This window comes from Nelusetta ayraudi, unplaced genomic scaffold (assembly GCF_046127955.1).
Source record: "Nelusetta ayraudi isolate G7.1 ecotype Tasmania unplaced genomic scaffold, CSIRO-AGI_Nayr_v1 ptg000094l, whole genome shotgun sequence".
Taxonomy (NCBI): Eukaryota; Metazoa; Chordata; class Actinopteri; order Tetraodontiformes; family Monacanthidae; genus Nelusetta; species Nelusetta ayraudi.
This window is the reverse complement of record NW_027466144.1, coordinates 1,030,822-1,052,090: the sequence shown is the minus strand read 5'-3', so window position 1 is coordinate 1,052,090 and position 21,269 is coordinate 1,030,822. Positions and strand designations below refer to the sequence as shown.

General features: G+C 49.6%; 1 protein-coding gene across 1 annotated transcript; it reads right to left on the bottom strand.

Annotated features, from left to right (window-relative positions):
* Positions 1–1,362: 1,362 nt before the first annotated feature.
* tmx3b (thioredoxin related transmembrane protein 3b) lies at positions 1,363–21,021 on the bottom strand. Its single transcript, XM_076047492.1, has 16 exons — positions 20,889–21,021; positions 20,575–20,632; positions 20,079–20,118; positions 19,327–19,450; positions 19,108–19,153; positions 17,971–18,051; positions 17,437–17,536; positions 17,129–17,206; positions 16,872–16,938; positions 12,869–12,967; positions 12,073–12,130; positions 11,768–11,821; positions 9,419–9,475; positions 6,801–6,930; positions 5,382–5,450; positions 1,363–3,638 (listed from the first exon to the last, which is right to left on the bottom strand). Exons 1-16 carry the CDS (start codon positions 20,977–20,979, stop codon positions 3,351–3,353), a joined length of 1,440 nt encoding a protein of 479 aa, XP_075903607.1. The 5' UTR covers positions 20,980–21,021; the 3' UTR covers positions 1,363–3,350.
* Positions 21,022–21,269: the final 248 nt, after the last annotated feature.

Here is a 21,269-nt window from a genome sequence, read left to right as displayed (position 1 = left end):
GGATCAGATTAACGGAGGCCGTGTGACTCGTGGCAAACGCTGGTGTTGATTAACACGTCGTGCCTGCTCACTGTGGGGGACTTATTTTAAAGCTCATCAGATAATCACGGTGGAGAACAGACAGAACTGGCCGGCTGGGACACAGGAGGGCAACGCCGCCACATGGGCCTCCTTCCCTCGGAGCTCCGTCGGCTCTCCCCAGTTTACCATCGCGACCTGGTCCACATCATTAAGCATCCGCTGTGAGGCAGCTGCTCCATCGGCGCCGTGATACGCAGGAGCTGTGCTCACAGTGCGCTGGTGAGGTGACAGGGATACTGCGGGATACTGGGATACACGCTGTCACCACACAAAATACTCAAGACACGATTTGCACATTTTCGGCTATTAACAAAATTTGCGACAGGCCGACACTCAGCGGCGCTCGTCCTTCTCCACCTTCTGATTGACTCCATTCTTTCACTGGCAGCTGTGCAATCACTGCTCAGAAACGTTGAGTCCAGCAGGCTGGAGCTGCAGGTGTCAGACTCGGAGCCACAGCTCAGCTCCTCACTGACGTTACTGATTTCCTCTTCATTTGGCTGCGTTTTGCAGGAGTGTGTGTGTCCAGTGTTGCTGTGGGGTGATAGCCGAGGGCTGCGGGGGCTGCGGGAGCCCGGAGCCGACCGGGAGCCGGTTGCAAAGTGTTTCCATTGGATGAAATGCGCCCAAGGCTCCTCTTTCTACGCTTTTTTTTTTTTTTTTTTGAAATCATATCTGGCATGCAATTCAGTTTTTTTTGTTCCTCTACATATGCCATTGTTTTTAGGTGGGCGGACTAACAATAAGCAAGAAATACATGTTGCTGGAAATGATTGCATAAATTCATTACGCAGCTGCCCACTGCATTCCAAACAGGTTGCGTGAAGAAAAGAGTGCTGTGGGTTTCCATGGCAAGACAGCAATCAGCAATTACTTTTTTGAGGTTTTTTTGACCAATTAAGCGAGAGATAAAAATATCCTTGACAACAGCAGCCTGGTCTGTTACATTGACTCAAAATAACCATTGTTTAAACTCGACCGGCCACGCAACCTGACCTTGTGTGTGTGAGGGAACTCGCACATCGACAGCCACCTTGTTAGCTGGGTTAATATGTTGATTTTGGATGCATTATTGAATTATCTCGCCAATTTCTGTTGGTTTCTTCCCGAGGGAGAGCCGGCAGCGGGCACACAGAGGTTGTGAATCATTACACAGAATACAGAAAATTCCCCTTTACATCATCTCTTTGAGATGAATCAAGCCTCTATCATTACCGACTATTCTGCTGCTGCTGTTAGAGGAACTTGAGAGATGGCAGACAAGAAAAAGGGATGTCGGCGGACAAGAGAAAAAAAAGAGGACAATCTTTATTTCAGTCTTTCAAACCTGTAATAAAACATGACAATCTCAATTCAAACTCAAAAGAGGAAGTTTGGCAGAGAATGGTTAGGCAACTACAAAGACCAGAAGGCAAGGCAAGGGCAGTTTAGGTTCTCTTTTCTGCTGTCTTTTTCCCCATCAATGCAGTTTCACAGTTGTGATACAGATAAATTCTGTATATCAGAGACAGCAGGTGTGCTTCAGTGAAGGGCAGGGCCAAGCAAGGACTACAGTTATACGAAGCATCGCGTCAAACTAAATCCCCTATACTCGCTGAAACATGTTTGAACAACAACAACAAAAAAAAAAAAGAGCAGCCGAAAAGTATCAAGAAGTGGCTCTCCAACTGAGGTGGTTGAGTTGCGGCGCTGTTGTCAGGTCGAGGAAGTGTTGAAGTGTCTGCGTCGTCCCTTTTCAACACAACTCACCGACACATTGCAGTCCTCGTTGTGTCTTTTGAGTTCTGCAGCGCAGACGGGGCGCAAAAAAAAAAAAGGTGACACTGGTTCACAGAGACAAAAACAACCAGTCTGGGCAGGAAAATCTGTCATTGCAAAGACTGGAGCTGAAACCCTGAGGTTTATAGTTCTATTTTTGAAATGAATCCTTTAATATTATCGGTGGTTATTATTTACTTATTTCAGATAATAAACATGCATTGGAGTTGGCTCTTTTTTTCAATTTTAAAAATATATATATCTTACAGTGGGTGCAGGAGCTCTTTTTTCTGGAGCAACTCCTGAATCCAAGAGGAAGGAGGAGCAGCGGCTTGATTTCAGCCGTCAGAGAGACACTCGTCACAAGAGTGAGAGAAGGTGATAGAGTCTCGAGGAGAAGGCGACAATAGCGGGCTGGGACGAGAGGGGGGAAGGAAAAAAAAGGTGGTTGACACTAAGTAGCAGGGAGACGGCTCCTAATGTCGCAAACGCTCTCAACTTCTCAGAGAATCGGCTTGAGACCTGCCAGATGAATTCAATACAGCAACCTTTGATAGAGGACACAGGCAGACTGAGGCGTGGATGGAGACCGTCGGTCGATCTGAGCCAATATTCTGCCAGGAACATTAAAAAAAAAAAAAAAAAAAAAAAAAGGAATAATCTGTCCTCCAGAGCAAGTGATGCAGGATGAGTGTCAGTATTGCAGATACACGACAGCCAAGCTGGGAACTTCAAGCTGCTTGGACAAGTTGGATTCAAATGAATAGAATAATTATATGTATATACATATATATATATATATACATACATATACCGTATATCCTTTTATCACTATCAGCCCGACTGGCAATGGTGAAGTAACTACTCCAGGCTTTTTATTTTTATTTTCTCTGCCAAAACAGATAATTCACACAAGACAAGTGGCATCGTTCGGCACTTTGCATTCCTATAAAAAGAATAGTGTTTGTTTTTTTTAGGCAAAAATGTACATTTATTGAAAGGAAGAAAGCACAATTTGTTTTATGGCAGTTTTCCTTCATGGGCACTTTCTTTTCTGTCTCGACCCTTCAGTCGCTCCACATTAAAAACATTTTTCAGAGAAGGATGTGGACAAAACGTCTGTACTTGGGGGTTTCAAGGCGAGATTGACCTACTAAACTATGCATCAGAACATCGCTCTAAACTAGATGGGAACAAAGCGTTAGAGGTTGGAGATATGATTTAATAAAAAAAAAAAAAAACAGCAGGCTCGTCATGAAACGTTGGAAAATAAATAAGTGGTACTTTTGGTTGCCAGTCAACGCGCAGCTGAAGCTCAAATTCTTTAGAGAGAGTGTACCTTTGAACGACGATTGATTGGCCTCGCTCAGCAGCCAACAACGGAGGAAGAAACAGACGCAGAAAACCTCATGAACGCAGCGCGGCCGACGCGACGCGAGGAGACGCGGAAAGACGCGGGAAACGGCAAAACGCGTCTTTGCCTCTCGTGTCGCCGGCCAGGAGCACCTGAGTTAATCTGTTTTCTTCTCCTCTGGATTCTTCTCTCCAGCAGCACCCTCCTCCTCCTCTTCCTCCTCCTCCTCCTCCTCATCGGGACCCTCCAGCTCCCGCTGCTCCTCCTCCTCCTCCTCCTCGTCCTCCTCCTCTTCGTCGGTCAGTCCCTCCCTCTTGAGCGCGTCGATGTCGTCCGAGCCGTCGTCCGTCTCGGCCGTGCAGATGCCGTAGCACATCAGGCTGATGACGCCCAGCGGCAGTCCGAACAGGAAGCAGCCCAGCAGCGGCGAGCTGCGGAACACCGACTGGGAGAGAGGAGGGGGGGAGTTTGACAAATTGCAGAAAGTTGGTTCAAAGTCAAATATGTGAGTTGCAGACTGTTGAGATTTGCTCCCAGCGACGCACGCAGGCAGTGTAAAATTGATGCTCGGGTTTAAGAAGCGAGTCTCTGTGTCGCTTCTGGTTCAACAGTCCCTGCTTGCAGATAATCAGATACATATGGAGGGATTCCAGAGCACGACAGATCTGTTGACCGGCTTTCATGTCTGTTTGTTTTTTACTTTGATACGGCCTTTATTTCATCACTCGAGTCGCGTCGCTCCACTGAGCTTTGTGCAAATGCAGTGACTGCAGCCGCACAAAACTCAGGCTGGCTTCTATATTTTACGTATTAATTTTTGTCTTTCGTCTTCCCCAGTGTGCCACACCTGCCACAACTCCATTCAATCACCTCACCTGCCACTCGTCACACCTGCAGCCTGCGCCCTCGTCAAGTCTCTGTCACACCTGCCCCCACTCACCTCGTTAACTCACCTGCAGTCCTTCTTTCAAAAATGTCCCCTCAATGCTTTTGCATTTTAATCTGCATGCATAAAGCCCCACTGAGTCGCCAAAGACTCACAGAGAGTAAGTTGGCGTCGCCTCGACTGGGAATTAGCGATTGAATAAAACACTGAGCTTTGTGTGGGAGCTGGATTCCTTCTTTTGATCACATGACATCTGGCTGACGTCGTTACAAAGCAAACAAAGTACCTGTCTGCGCTGCAAGGCGGCAGGAGTGAAAAGGTTTTAAAGTGGCCCCCTGTATGGACATGCAGAGGTGGCTTGCACTCTCACGGTAGATCAAAACAGATGAAACGGCAGCTGCTTGTGTAGCAGGCATGACAGGGCAGCGTTGCACGTTCTGCTTCTTCGAGCCAGATCTGGGTGACAAACGTGTCATCGTGCCTGAACAAAGCGAGAGGTGGGGTGGGGGGTTTGCTCAGCATCCCACCACCACCACCACCACCACCTCCACCTCAAGAAGGATGGTAATTGCCGGCGCTGTCTGACGTGTTAGATGAGGCAGAGATGCGCTACGCAAACAGAGCCGGATATGAGTCATTGAGCCTAATGTGGCTGCTTCATCACACTCCTGTCAAAGGTGTATTTAGACAGGCCCTCCCAGGTGTCAAGGTGACAACTGTCTCGCATATACAATCTGTATTATTTCCCTCGACGACTCTTTAAAGAAGAGGACAGAGCAGCAGAAAGCGAGGGAGCGCGGGAGCCAACTGGGACTCTCAATGTTCTTGTGTTGACATTCCGAGTGCAGTCTTGGCGATGGTGGAACAACAACAAAATCCCTCAAGAACCAGCGACTCCGGGGCTGAACGTGGGATAAGAGGCTTCATTTCTGTGACCTTCCTTGACCTCTTCTTCTCCCAGATCCCCGCCCCCCCCGCCCCCCGCTCTATGCCTGCCTCCCTCCCTCCCTCCCTCCACCCACCCACTGCTGCTGCTCTGTTGCTTATTTCTGCTTGCCAATGCAGTGTTTACTGCCAGCGCTGCACATTCCCGGGGGTACTTCCTATGCTGTCCCCTCAAAAGTTGTTTTTCCTCCATGAGCGCAGCACCTGGCCTGGCTGGTTTGTTTTTCAGAGCGGCGGAGCTCCCTGCTGAACGCAGGCAGACGCAACTGTACGACTTCCACCCGGTTTAGGTGAATCATGATGTGTGTGTGTGTGTGTGTGGCACCTCAACAGCTGTGGGCACCGTCGCCGACTCACCATGACGGTGGACTTGGCGTCAAAGGCCACACGCTTGATCCTCTGGAAGAGTCCGTCGCCGCCGTAAGCCTGCAGAAGAGACGGAGGCGGTCGCTTAACTTCACCCTGATGAGACTCAGCTTTGAGCAAACTCTCCCTTTAAAACCAGTGATAGGCAAAAGTAAGTGACGGCAACAGTTTCAAAGGAATTTTTTTCCAGTGTTTACATATCTATCCATCTATCTATCTATCTATCTATCTATACCAGTTCAGCCTGTGTAATGTGATGCAATTACAAGGGGATTATCCTGCTCATGGAACAGCTCAGTGGTTTTATCAATAAATACATCACAAAAAAAACATCCATCCAGTGACAGCGCAGATTGAAGTCTCTTGTTTGTCCTCGGCTTTTAGTGGGGGGGGAGAGGGAGGAGGGCGGGGGGAAAAAACACGTTTAATTAACTGCCTCTGTGCACAACATTATCTGATGTGTCCGACTCTTGTTTGTTCACCGTCCAGCGGTCCGACGCTGACGGAGCTGAATTACTGGGAGCAGCACCTGGGCTGCCAGCGAGTGATCAGCGCTCGCCGCTAATTCACGGCGACGGCTAATTAGCGGGCGGCGCCTGGCCGGGACTAGGAATGAGCCGAGGACACCGGCGCAAGATGGAGTTTAGGGAAATTATTGCGCTGCGACTTGTCGAGTGAAGGACAAAAGTCTTGCGAAATACACAATGACAATGAAGAGTGAACTTCCTGGCTCCACCAGGTTCTGGTGCACTATTTCATGGATGAAGGAAGAAGATTTCAATGGGCGCCGTCTAGTTTTTTTTTTTTAATGACTGGAAACTAAATGCATTCCACGGACATTATCCCATGTGCGTTTCTTCATTATAAAGGGGAAAAAAGGGCGGGTCCTCCCCCCCCGCTGTCACGCCACGGTGACGCGGCTGAAGCCGTCCAGGCTTCTGGATCGCAGCCCATCCCAGAAAACGCAGAGGGAGGTTTTTCTGCTGCTGTTTATTCGGCGGAAGGTGGTTTGTTTTACTAAGCAGAAAATAGCTCAGAACCTTTCTTGGAAAAGGGAATGGTCTCATACATCTGGCGGCTGCAGCGCAGCGCTGGGAAACGGTGATATTCCCCCTCAACAGATTAGTGTTTGCGATTCAATACGTCGGCGCGGCACAATTTCAGAGTCTGATCTCGGAGAATTATTGCAGATAATCTATTCAGAATGGACGGCATTGTGAATTCTTAACATGCAAGGCTGCGATTGCAACAAAAAACAAAAACAAAACCCTCATCTGTTGGGGAAAAATGTGTCCCAGGGTGGATTTGGAATACGAGGCAACATCTTTGATTAATGGAGAATACTGATGTGATTAGAGCGGTGCAACGCGAGGGGCTGCAGGCCGGGGAGACCGGGGGGGGGATTCAGACCTGCACGGAACCGTTCAAAACACCGGTGATGAATTGGACCAGCTGCTCCATGGTGTCAGTCGGCTCGCCGGGCAGGAAGTACTGCTCGTTGGATGTGTTGAGGATGATGACGGAGGGGACGGCCACCTCGCTGGGAAAAAGACACCAAAGAGAGTTTTAAAGTGGGGGTGACAGCAGCGTTCAACCTTGCAACTGGAGCCTCCTGTAAGGAACAAACGCCAACACGCAAATGCAATATCGAGATAAATAAACAAGGCCCGTGTGCGGCTCATGGCCACCAAACCTTTCCCACGGGCATTATTTCCAAACAAAGGATTCTCCTGCGCGAGGAGGCGGAAACAGAGACGTGGTGGCGGCGGCGGCGGCGGCGCCACAAATCAGCGGCGGAATTACTAACAAACGCCGTGACGACAAACAAGGTCGCGTCGAGGCAGAGACGCAATCTGTCTGTCTCCCAGCGCATCCCGACACCGAACCGCGGCCTCGCTGTGCACCTCAGTCAATCACCACGCCAAATTGCATCGACGCCGCCGCCCCTCGCCGCCGCCGCTGCTGCCGCTGCAAGTCTGGCAAAGATGGAAAGATTTTTCGCGCACACACACACACACACACACACACACACACACACACACACACACACACACACCTGTGAGGTAACTCATCACAGTGCGCCGTCCAGCTGAGTTTTGCAATCATACACCCACATACACACACACACACACACACACACACACACACACACACACACACACACACACACACACACACACACACACACACACACACTTAGTCCCCCTGCCTGCTGCAACAGATGGCGCCCATTTAAAATAAATATGGATTAGCCTATTCACCCCCCCCAAGTCAGCGGCGACAACCAGAAGGGGGGGCTTTGCCGACTGTGATGAGTTGGCTGTGTGCGGCGCCGAATTAGAGCGCGACCTTCTTTCAACTGTGCAGAGCAGCATCGGCGTTCGGCTTCCTGTTTAGTTTTGTTTTATAAGAACCAGTGTCAGGGTCAGTGACAACACTGCAAGTACAGACACAAGCTAAAATCCTCAGAGAGAACAAGATGCACTCGGCCAATAAAGACTTCTTTTCATTAAAGTGTGTCTTGAAAAAGACATTTCTTCTTTCTTCACTGGGCCAATAAAGACAATTTTTTTCTTTAATACATATATACATATACACATATATATATATATATATACATATACACACATATACACACACATATATATACATATATATATATATATATATATATATATATATATATATATATATATATATACATATATATATATATATACACATACATACATACATACATACATACATACATATATATACACATACATACATACATACATACATATATACACATACATATATACACATACATATATACACATACAGTATACATATTGGCACATCTTTCTATATAAAAGTTAAGTGCCGCTAATGGGTGCACATGAAATTGCACAGTATGCCCTGCCGGTCTATAAAGCTCTGTGATGACACGCAGTATTTCCTTCACGCACAGACTCACCTCGCACCCACAGCGCATTACACACTGTATGCACGCTGCAAGGGGCAAATAATCCCAGGTTTTAAAACAGAAGAAGCCTCGGGGCTTAGCGGCGGCGTTCATGTAGCCATTAGCGCGCGAGGAGGAAGCGGCTCTGGCGAGAGCAGGCGGGGCCTTACGTCACGGCAGAGCGCGGTAATCGCCGCGATGACAGCGCGCGGGATAAAAAGCCATCAGATTTATTTCCACGGTTCCCCCTCGGGGGGAGAATTAGTGGACACTGACAGGACAGGATTTCATTCCTCAAAGGAGGGCAATTAATCCCGCGCTGCGGCAGAGACAGCGGCCGCCAAATTCGGGCCCCGCTAAGCCCCGGCCAAATACGTATTGTGTGCACTCGTGCGAAATTCGCGGGGCTAATCGGCGCTCTTGTGCCATAAACACAAGCGCAGCCTCCTTCAAATGTCAGCGACGCAGACATCACAGTTCTAAAACAAGACTAAAAAGCAATAGCGACGCGCTCGCTCGCTCACTCTGCAGACACGCTTGTAATTACGCGCGACTTGACTGGACCCATGTCTGCCATTATCTCGCCCGGCCAGCAACAACATGCGTAAATTGAAATAACATCCTGTAGCGGCCAATTACGCCAGCAGTTTCCCTCGCCGACGCCGCATTATGTAAAGACGTGTAATTAGATACTGGGCGCCAGCCGACAAGACCCACTCCTGCAGACCGGCCCGGCCTCTCACACGGCTGGGCTCTGGCTAATTAAGAGTGTGGTGATGTCAGTTGCAGGGGCCTCTTCCTTCCACCCTTGGGCGGAGGAGGCAGCCGCGGCTGCAGACTTTCGCTCGCAGCATCATTAGCGGCGTTCTCTGACAGGCCATTCGAACGCACGAGTGGCGCGGACAGGATTCCTGCACGGCCTCGTCCTTAAACTCCTCCTTTACTTTTCCAAGTGGCCGACTCGCATTTGTGTCGCCCCCCCATCCCCTCCCCACACGCATGCATGCTGCAAAATGAAAAAAAAGAAAAAAGAAAGAGAAGCAATCGCCTTCTCTGGGTGAGAGCAAACTGCGAAACTCACCCCATAATGAGGCTGTTGATGTAGTCGTTCCCGTCCATGTGGCCGAACTGGAAGTCTCTGGCGGACAAAACGACAAGAGACACACGTCAAGCAATGGGAAATAAAGAAGTCCTTTTAGACCCCTTTAATAGCAACACCATCGATGTTGTAAATGCAATCAACCAATGACAGGGTGGTCAGCTGGCATCACTTTCCTCCATGGCAGCAGCCTGCTGGGTGGAGGAAAGGCTGAAATATGCAGATGATGGTGTTTTCACTGTTGGACTGAGAGCCGGCATGTGTCCCCACATTATCATCATCATCATCACCATCATCATCATCATCCCTCTGAATGGATGAGGATGTGTGGCCTCTGCGGCTCTGCATCAGTTGTATTGATCTGGGGCAGCATGTAGCACCGTCGTCGCCTGGGTGTTTCCACACTGCCTGTGCCGACATCGATGTCACCATTATGACCTCTGTCATAAGTATTATAAAGATGATAACAGTGGATGCGTTGTGTGGAAAATCTCTTCATCAATAGTGAAGCAGGGCGGGGAACACGAGACAATACAGGCCGCTCATCCGTCGACCGTCAAAGGCAGAAGTGGCGGGATTGCATGAAAACAAGATTGATGGAAGAAAGAGCGGTGTTATTTATTTTGGGGGGGGGGGGGTTTCTTGCCGGCTGAGCGACTGACAGCTCTGTTTTCCACGTGTGTCTCTAACTTTCCGCTTCCCAGCTGCAGCCGACAAGCTTCTTCGCTAAACGCTCCACAAGCTAAAGGTTGTTTACCCAAGCGTTCGCCCTAGAAATGTGCACCTTCGTCTTTTTATTTATACATTTTCTTTTTAGGGCGGAGAGTTACTGTTGCTTTTGTGGTGTTGCTTATTTATCGAAAACAGACGCAATAAAACACGAGCAGAATCAACCTGCAGATTCATTCTGAAACTCCAGAGAAAGTTCTGTGTTACGGCTTACAGTAATTCCCTTCAATTTCAGTTCATAAACTGCAGCAACATGCAGACGAAATGGAGCTGATCCATTGAGTGTGTGGATAACAGGTTGCAGGTGTGTCAGGAAGGGTGATTAAAAGTCGCTGTGTGATATAAAGGTGCGACTAATCCAGACTCAACATTGAGGCCCCTCACACAGCCATGGCTGGAGACAGTCTGCACTCTGTTCTGACACTTGGCAAGGGCTGAGAAATATTATAATAGTTCAATAAAAAAAATGTCAGTGACGTTTATGGACAGACGGGCCGTTCCGAGCCCAACTGTAAACCCAAGCACGCCTCGTCTTGTCCAAATAAACCAAAAAAAAACCCAGTAATGACTGCAGGCGGGGATTTCAACCCCATGACTTTGTCCAAGAATGACATTTGCACGAGTACCAGCGTTCCCACCCCATGCTGCAACAAATCCCTTTCAGACAGGTGATTTAAAGCGGACTGTTAGCCCACAGTGCGAGCAACGGCGGCGGAGCCGATTTGCTGTGACATTTACGTCTGCCTAAAAAAAAAAAAAAAAAAAAAAGCTGAGACGTCCAAACTCTGCGACCTGCGGTAACAAGTTTAGCCGTTTGGGTTGCGTCAGGACGCCGCGTGGAGCTTTGGTCTCAGATGAGACTTGATGAAAGAAAAATGACGCACAGAAAGAAAACAAATCATTTGGTTTGTTGGACTGATTGAAGATCAGTCCTTATAAATTGGTAAAGGGAGCTTTTTGATCACAGCAGGCTCTCAGTTCAGTGGGGAAAAAAAGCAATAAAATTAAAGAGCCCAAAACAAACAGCAAAATAAAAAAAACATGCTGGATTAGACGGCTGAAGTTTCCCGGGTTTGGAGAACAACCGGTTGAGCGTCACTGCCAGGTTCTCAAATACATCCTGACCTAATGCATCTATATTTCAGGAGCAGGTGATCCTCCCCGGCAGCCGCCGAGTCCCACCAAAGTGCAGAACACAGGAAAATAATAAGAGCAGGGAGCAGAGGGCAGAGCCTCTGCAAACAGCGGCGCTCGCCTCCGCCGGGCCACGGAAGACGGCCGGGTCGGCCTCCTCCTCGTTGGGGGTTCCATTTGTGTTGGTGCTGTTTGACGGCGTTTACTCAGAGGCACAAACATCAACTCGTCGTTCCTGTTGGGAACGTCGAGAAGACGGAGCTTCGGGAGCGTCATCTGTATTCACGCCGCTGCGGCCGGAACGTGACTCCCGTCAAGCTGTGGTGGGGCGGAATTACCGAGCAGCTGCGCTCGTGCACGTGCACACGAGCTGTGTCGCCGGTCGGCCCTCGAGGGCTAACGAGACAGTCGGACGTCAAGTTGGGAGCGACTTTGCTCTCGGCTTTGCCAGACTGGAGCCGTTCTTACCTGTTAAACTGCTGCCTGTGCTCCTTCGCCACCCTCTGGATCAGCGTCTTTAATCTGGAAGCAGAAATGAGAGGACAGTGTAATACCACGCGGGTCAAGAGCAAGAACCTTTTTTTAGCCTGCGCCTGCAATTTGGTGGGCAGATCCCAAACAATAACGGCGGCTCTTATCTGCACTGGAAAGTGTGTGTGTGAGCGTGTGTGTGTGTGTGTGTGTGTGTGTGTGTGTGTGTGTGTGTGTGTGTGTGTGTGTGTGAGGGGTAATTTATCAGGAGCCATGCTTTTTAATTTTGGAGCCCTCTGTACCTGCCACTCTCCTCTGTGGGGTCCTTCTCATTGATGACTGCAATCACCACCAATTTGCCTGCGGTGGCAGAAAGGGATTGAAAAATCACCATCGCACACTCGCCCGCATGAGCACGAGCACGAGCACGAGCACGCACACGCACACGCACACGCACACACACACACACACGCACACGCACACACACACGCACACACACGGGGAGACTGCGGGTGGAGACCGCGGCAGGGCCGACGAGAGGCCTCCCGGAGGAGACTGATGGCCTTTCGACGGCGGCAAAGGGACGGAGCAGCGAGGGCGCTCTGTTCATTCATCACTCAAGACGTTGAGTCGGATTCGGAGATTCCGCTCAGCTTTAACAGCAAACAAGTGGTCGCTTCTTGGCAGAGGAGCCATTCAGAGGCCAAACGCACTGCGTGACAGAAGAGGTCTGCTTAGGGGGGGAGGAAAACCTGCTGAGGGTATGCCAGACACATCTGCAACCACCAGAGGCTCGGAGAACCACTTGCTGCTGCCATTAGAGTGCCAGCCTGCCCCCTGGTGGTGGCTGATTGCGACAGGGGTCGAGCTCGTGCAGAGAGACGTCTACTTGTGACAAAAAAAAACTGATAAGAAGCAAGGTGTTGGCAATAATGGAGGACTGGGGGGAGGCAGGCTGAGCAAAACCGTCGATACACCAATGTTTGTTTAGGTGACTGGTAAAAAACAGGAGGGGGTGGAGGAGGAGGAGGAGGAGGAGGAGGAAGAAGAGGAGGAGAGGAGGACGCTGTTCAGGGAGCTTTTTGAAGCATACGCCACCTGTTTCTCCGAGCTCGTACAGCGTGAAGCCGTCGATCTGAAGGTATCCTTGGAAGCGCTCCTTATTAACCCACGACGACAGGCTGGCGTCCTCGTACTCTGCAGGAGGAGAGAGGCAGGCAGGGCTCCGGGTTAGAGGCACAGAGAAATAAAAAAAATCAAAGCATTGCCAAGGATGGAGAAAAAGATGCGTTGATTCAATCTGAGGGGGTCGAGCAGCCAAAGCTGCTGCTGCTGCTGCTGCTGATGCTGCTTCATGCATTTGGACAGGAGGAGATTTTAAACTGAAATCCATCTTTGTACAAAGCAGCTCACTAGAACTGTGGAGCAGAACAGCTCAGCTGTACGTCCCGAGTCTTCTGGAAGACATCACCAAAATATAAGTTGCTCTTCTTGCGTGGGCGCTGCTTCCAAGAGATCAATACTTGACTCGTGGCCTTCACAGCATATATGCATGTGCATTCACATGCACAGAGAGACAGTGAGGTCATACAGGCTGCCTGAATCACAGGTCACGTGACTGAAGACTTATGGATTCCGACGCTGTGTGAGAGATAAGAGATGTAGAGCACGGCCTTTCCTTCAACAACAACAACAAAAAAAAAAAATCTATTTATGTTTCCTACAGTTACAGCTGTGGACGCTGATTGGCCCTGGTTGTGAATGCAGAGGCATCATTTCAACAGATTGGAGGAGCTAAACAGAGTGCGAACAAAACATTGACTCAATACCACAGAGAACAGAAAGCGTTCCACTGTTACACAATCAGTTTAAAATGTAAAGAGCCAGACAGGCTACAGGCTACAGTAGCAGTAGCAGTAGCAGTGAAGCTGCTTAGGGAACCTGTCTCTCTCTCTCTCTAGTTTCTCCTTCCTTGTGGAGAGGCTGGAGGATGCCCATAATTGATGTCAAACGTAGCCGGGACCTCATTATGACACGTTAATAAGTTATGATGACCTTTCCGCTTCCATTACAATAATTACACGCACGCTGACGACTTTAACAAGGTTCTTTTAGCCCGCGGGGCCCCAAATTAGCCGCTAGCACAATACAAAACATGACAACTCGCAGGCTCGACACGGATTTCCGAGACCCCGAGGTCGCCGTGCTTTTCTGGCACGAGAATGAGGAGGACCTGAAAGCTCGCAGCGGCAGCTCGCTCCACTTGTTAGCGCCGCCGCTGTGTTGTTGTTACGCTGCGGCGGCTGTCCATCTATTACAGCATGCCAGAGCTCTTCTTCTTCCCCCACCACCACCTCCCTCCTCAGATGCCTTGGCTTCAGAGGCAGCGCTCTCCCCACCATCCTCCCAGTGAGTGAAAGCCAGGGCTGGAGGCGTCACGCTGGGCTCGCGCAGCCCCGACCGAACCTCCACGCCGGCTGAACCTGCTTCACCTTGAAGCAAATCAGAGCGGCTCCCCTCCCGGGCCGCAACCTCGGAGTCTCGGCGGGGGGGGTAGAGGGTGAGCCGCGGTCAGGGTTCAGAGGAGGCCGGCTGCACGGCGGGAAGTTAACGGCAAGGGGGACCTCCACCACCGCGCAAATGGCCAAGAAACAAAAGCAGTGACAGGAAAAACCCGGAGGTGAGGAGGAGGCGGAGGCGGAGGAGGACGACGACGACGAGGACGACGACGAGGACGAGGACGAGGACGAGGACGAGGACGAGGTGGGAAGAGAGAGAACCACGGCCTCAGTCCCTACCGAACGCTGCTAAATTAACACCATGTTAAAGTGCAAATTATACAGAGAATAAATGGTAAAAAAAAGACGCTGACGGTATGAAATTGAGGGCAGACTAATCAGAATTCACTGAAAACACCCCAAGAAATCAAGCCGCCTCACTCTGACTGATGAGAACTTGGCCCACATAGAAAACCTTGTTTCTGAGCCAGAGCTTCAGTCATGTTTTTTAATTAATATTATTTCCCTTACCTCAAAATACATGCTGCTGGTTATTTCTGAAGGACTGGACTGCGCTATCAGGGCAGTCAGACTCACTGACCAGATGGACGACAGTGAGTCGACCTCTGTGTCAGCTGACACTCCTCTGGTCAACGTACCTCGCAGCCGCCCACCGCACCAATCGACGCTTAAAATGACGAAGCTGCATAATAAAAACCTCTGACAAGGCACCGACTCATTTGACTCTCAAATTAGGTGTATACATTTCAAAGTTGATTACACTGTAATGACTTTTTTTCCCCTCCCTTTCCCAGTCGGCCAGAGCAGCGTGGGTCTGACTCGCTTTCGCTTTTAATTCCGAGACTGCGTCTGGCAGTTATTTGATATGTTGCGGCCGCTCGTGCAGGTTTTGAAAAGTGGAAATTCAGGGGGATTTCAGTGTTCCCGAGCGTGAAATGTGGAAGTGCAGGACTCGGTGTTCATTCTGCTTCGAGAGACTCATACATGTGATCCTGTGAGAGGACACAGAATTCTCCGTGAGACCAAAGTGGGCAAAGATTCTAACAGGTTTGGACAGAGCAGAGCAGCTCCACGGAAACGAGATCTCACGAGCTTCATCCAAACATGTCTGAAAAACTGACTGTAGTGTAGTCTGTAGTGTTTCTATGATTATACCTTGATGCAAAGTGATGCAAAGTGACGCAAAGTGACGCAAAGTGACGCAAAGTGACGCGTCGACATAAAGGCGAGGCTCTAATTGATGCAGCCTGTCGTCATCCGGCACTCGCTGCGTCTTCTCAAGCGGAGCTCTGAGGAGCAGAGGCCAGTCTGACACTGAGGACTACAGGTGGTTACAAGCCAAACAATGGAATGGTGATGCATTTCTGCCTAACAAGCGACATTCTGAATCACAGTGAACGATAATGATTTTTACTGATTGATGGGTCCGGATTAAAAAAAAAAAACCCATCAAAGCAGGAGCCGGTGGCGTGCTAAAGGCCAGCCAGGCCATTTTGCCATGCAGCTCACCTCCTCCTCACTCCTTAACAAGCCTAATGCGCTGTCACCATGGCAATACCGGCCGTCCCCCCCTCATCCTTCCTCCCAAGGCCCCGGAGGAAACTCTGCAGAGCGCGAGAGCGAGTCCGTCAGCGAGCTCTGTTGTGGCCAGATATTCCTGACGCACTGCCGAGCTCAGGAGAGGGAAGAGGGGGGAAAACGGATTTCGTTCTGCTCTGCAGGAGCTTCCCCAGAAGATGCTGCCGGCGTCGCCGGCCTGCAGAGTTGACGCCACCTCCCTCCCCCCTCCCCCCTCGCCATCCCGCCTGCCGGCCCGAGGCCAACGGCGGCAGCCAATCACGGAGGGATGTGTTGAGCTTCGCTCGCTGCGACCTTCCAAACACACAGGTGGACTCTGAACCAAAGTGCCCGGCTGCTGCAGTTCACTTTTCTTTCGCAGCTTCCCTCTCAGGATGGAAGCGCAGTCCGAACTGGGCTGATTGCGAGAGGCTGTGATGAAGTTGTGTGCGGTGTGTGCTGTTATTTTTCTGTCCGTGCTGCGAGTCGTGGCAGCAGCCTCTGAAATGACTGGGTGGGAGAGAAAATAGCAACGGGAAGCAGAGCTTCTCTTTTTTTTTGTCTTGCCAACATGACAGCTGCTGAGGTGACTCTCGGCTTTAAATGACCGTTGTGGAGTTTTCCTTCTTTTCTTTCACTCCCCTCCCCGCTGTCCTTATATGTGGTTTCCCTAAGCCATCCCGCCCTGGCTTGCTATGCGCGTCCACCCAAAAGACAAACCGCCAAACATCGCTGCCGCCACCACACACAATGGCGGGTAGAGCCCTCGCTGCTTTGTGACGGGGCGCCGCAACGCCATAATTCCATGTGGAAAACCGAGATGAGAAGAACTGCAGCAGGCCTGGGAAAACCGAGCACGAGCCCGAGGCCGACTGCGTCTGCGTCTGCGACTGCGACTGCGAGGGCACATACAAGTACAGCAGTTTAAACGGCATAAGTGCTGCTGTGCGTTTCTGGAGTCCGACTGCACAACAATAATAGTTTATTGGAAGACGGAAGACAGAAGACAGAAGACGTCAACGTACCATCGTAGATGAAGTAGCCTCCGTCCTTGAACACAACGACCGCCGGCAGCTCCGGTAGAGCCACAGACTTTTGAAAAGAAAAGACAGTGTTCTGGTCACAGGGTTACACGAGTGAATGTGCAGCTGCATAGTAGTAGGGACACAACCTATCGACCATGCGAGTGTAGTTATTAGACGGTTGGGTTCAGAAATACTCCTGAGTGAGAGCCAAACAAAAAATATGACAAAGGCTCGGAATGAAAGGAGAACACTTTTACCTCTGGAAAGACCTCCTCCGAGGCCGAGAAGAAGTACGTGTAGACGATGAGTTCGGACGCCACGTCACTGTACTTCTCCTGCGAGCCCAAAAAAAATTAGCGTGATTCATTCTGCCCGTTTCCTCGTCAGAAAAAACGACAACATCGTGCACTGGTTGTGCGAAGCATCACACGCAGAACCCCAAGTCTCTCCTGGCGGCAGCAGTTCACACTGAGCTTCAGCACAGTGGCCGGTTCCGCAGCAGCCGCCCGGGAGGCACTAATCTCTGTTTATGCCGGGGGGGGGGGAATCTGAAAGTGGTGCTTACTTTGAGGGGAGACTCCCCGCCGACGTACACAAACAGCACGTTGTGTCGCTTCAGCATGTGCTCAAACATCTGCTTGCTGGGAAGAGCGCGGACAGCCGGCCTGGGTGAGAGGAGACACATTCACTCAGTCACTTCAACACAAGCAAATCTGTGAAAACACACAAGGAGGCCAGAGGCAAGAGGCTGGTGCTGAGGCTCGATGCCTGAGCAGGCAGCACCATCTAGAGGAGGCTCTGCAAACTACCGCATGGCTGCGCGACACGCCGGCTCTCCGGTCAGAGCCAAGCTTTTGATCAAGCCCCTCTGTGATGGGTTCACGCTTTGTTCCCCTGCAGGAGGAGTAATGTGCTCTGGGCGACACGCAGGCTGAAAGTGGAGCGCTGCAGGGAGAGCAGGCAGGGCGATGAAACTAATGTGGTCGGCGCTGATAAGCCCGCTCGGCCTCATCCTCGTTCACGCCATTGTGTTACCCTTTAGAGTTTTGGAGAGCTTTATTTATTTATTACAGGGTTATTTTAAGACAACTTGACTTACCCGGCAACCCTGTTGGCAAACTCCACAATGTCGTCTTTGGTCCTTGGTCCTTTGTAAGGGTAGGCGAGGTCACCCTTCAGCCTGAGACACAGACAAAACACAACACGGGACAAGCGCATTGCTTTGTCATCGACACGAGGCATTTTACAGGGTGTTTAATCCACTAATTGTGCCCCTTCTAACTTCCACCAAGCAAAACCTGCCGAGTTCCCGACGACAAGCAGGGTTTATTCAGAGCCCTGAGAGTTGCATCAGCCCCCGGAGATGAACAAACTCGAGGGCACGCCGTGCTAAAGCAGGACTCCCTCCGTCTCCGAGGAAGGACTCGCCTGTGTTTTTGATGGATCATTTTTTCAACGCCCTGCTGAGACCCTTTGGCAGCTTTCCAAATCAACTTGATGAAACTAAATGGCCGATTAAAGTGGCATGGAGATGACCGGCTCGGATTCAAGCGGGGTGCAGAAAGCGCGAGACGATCAATTCTCTGAAGTCCACAGGGGCCTGTGCTGCTGAGAGCTTGCTGTTTAGCAAAAACCACTCATTTGAAAGTATTACTTGCACTCAAGAACGGATGGCATGGACAGAAAAACAACGAAATGGAAATTGAATTACACCTTTTTATTAGCAGGCCTGATAATGTATTTTAAACAACTGGGGCAATTCTATAAATAATCAAAAAACCACTTCAGCTGATTTGAATTCAATAGTTTCCCCCGCACCTGCTAGAAATCAACCCCAAAAAAAAGATGTGAACGAATCTTGTCAATTGGTTCTGCCAAAGGAAGCAGTGATAACACCTCGTTCCCTCGGGTCTAAATCACCTGAGGCCCCTGTAAAGATCAGCCCTCAGGGGTGCAAAGCCTACAGTGTCATCTGGGGACCCTGCTAATGGCATCATAAAAACACCAAAGCCAAAGAGTCATGGCTGCAAAAGATATTATGCAGTCGACCAAAAACTAAAATAATCAGAAGATTGAAGGCATCAAAATGCTGAGACAATCAAATTAATAATAACTATGGATGTAGAAGGACTATCATTATGGTTTAAATTGTTGCCAAGAAGTTTCATTATCAATATCCTGCATCGGTATCAGCAAATTATGCCTAATTTTCTGTGGAAAGGCGCGCATGACTTACAGTTTTATGGTGGGGTAACCACGGACGCCGAACTCTGACGCCATACCTGGAATTAAAAGACGACGTTAATGAAATCCATGCGTAGTCTACAAGGCATTTTAAAGTTCTGAGGCTACCTCCAGATAGACTTGGGTTGTTGGTAGCCAGGCTAATCCAGGCTAGCCTGCCGTTAGCCTGTTATCACTGCACAACTCCCCCATTGCTGCCAAAGGCACTCACCAGAATACGCAGTGGCGTCCATCTTTCCCACGCGGACCGGTGACCCGGAGCTCTTCAGCTCATCTCCCACCTCGTACCATATTGGCTCCAGCTTTTTGCAGTAGCCGCACCACGGTGCATAGAACTGGCGGCAGTCAAGAGGAGAAAGTGATGCAATCAACTTCAGCAGGATGAAGGGTGATCATACACACATAGCAGCAAGGGGTAATAGAGATAGACGACTTTACAATATATACATATATCTTAAGTCTCTTTATATGACATTTGAATAATAACTGCAGTAAATTTGTTGGGGTTGTGTTGCCATGACAGCACAAGGCATTTAATCAAAACAGTAAGATGAGCCATTTCAGAGACAAAATCAGAAACCCTTTCTGCTGTTCCTGCACTCGGGGAGAACATGTTATCCATATAGACAGTTTACCCCAATAATTCAGTTGAACATATGCAAAAAAAAAAAAAAAAAAACATCTGCCCTTGACTGTAAACCTCCACTGGAACCCCAGTGGCTTTTGTCCAACATGCATGACTTGACATTCACTAATCACAAACTGGGAGCTCAGTCTGGGAGCCCAGTCCCAGCCAGCCGATATCCTCCACTGACTGCTGCCACTTCCGCAGGGGATGATCCAGACAGTGGCATGCTGGCGGTCCAGTCCATCACACATGAATGGGCTGTGTGTGTGTGTGTGTGTGTGTGTGTGTGTGTGTGTGTGTGTGTGTGTGTGTGTGTGTGCACGCGCTGTACTCACATCGACGAGCCAGATATCATTCACCCGGGTATCTTTGAATCTATCAACAGTGAAGAATTTGAATTAATAACTTTATTTTTCTTACATTTTGGCAAGTAATTGCGATATATGTACCAGGAAATGAAAGAAATGCTTCTTAACAAGAGCAAGCCACTTCCCAAACACACATGGGAATATGAAAAACCTCGCTTAAGGCTAGATGAAACCCAGATCTTAGCTCTGAGCACGCTTTAATTGCTTTTCTGCACTAATTTTAAACCAGGAACCACAGTTGCATCGGACCTGCACAAGCCTGAAATTACGTGTTGGTTTCCACCAGGAGCAGGCCTGCTCACGAAAAACCGCACGTGTTTTGAACCTTCTGAACAGCTTTGAAGTCAGTCTGCACAACTGGGAGATCGTATCTCCAGCTGTTATAACGCGTTAATAACGCAGGGGTCAGAGAGGTGAAAAAAGAGAAGGGAAAGAAGAAAAAAAAAACAGGAGGCTCACTCACGTCTCATCCAGATCTTCGACAAACGCAAGGACCGCCGAGCACAGGAGAGCCGCCGCAACTGTAACCGAGACACAAAGGAGAAATGTCTTTTGTTAACGTGTACGAGGCTGGCTGACCGTCTCCATTCTCCAGCCCTCCAGCCTGGAACCTCATGACTGGAGCATCACCGGCTAAAGCCCTCGTCCCGGCTCGACTGTGCACCGATGTGCATCGCGATGGCGGCAACTGAGGCCTCGGCAGGCTCGGAGACATACGCGGGGTGGAAGCGGTCAGATGTACGCGGGGAATTAAAGTGTGAAAGCGAAGGGTCCTACCCAAAAACAGGGAAGCTCTCGCCTCTGCCATCGCTTCTTTGAGTGGAAACGGCAAGCAGGAAATACAGCTAATTCCAGGCTTTCTGCGCATGCGTCGAGTCACATGGGTTCCAGAGAAAGCGCGTTCAGAAGAATCGACTCGACGTCGACACTCGACACGCAACTTGTGTTGTTATGTGTAATAAACATACGTGTCTTTGATTCAACATTTGTGTGCTTGATGAACTGTATTCTAAATGTGTTCTTGTTAATTTTGTAATGGGAAATAACGGGCCTGTTGTAATGTCTAGTTGTTATTACAATTTCCGGCGCTCCATATAGTATTATTCAAAACGTTAATACATATCATGATCTATATATTTTTTTTGTTTGTTTTAATTA

What these genes read in the sequence shown, in the direction of transcription:
- tmx3b (XM_076047492.1), bottom strand. Translation starts at nt 20,979, where the DNA reads ATGCGCAGAAAGCCTGGAATTAGCTGTATTTCCTGCTTGCCGTTTCCA. An exon ending in GAGAGCTTCCCTGTTTTTGG is followed by an intron (nt 20,633 to 20,888) that starts GTAGGACCCTTC and finishes TCTCGGTTACAG; the next exon opens with TTGCGGCGGCTCTCCTGTGC. An exon ending in ATCAACAGCCTCATTATGGG is followed by an intron (nt 6,931 to 9,418) that starts GTGAGTTTCGCA and finishes TCTTTTTCCCAG; the next exon opens with CGAGGTGGCCGTCCCCTCCG.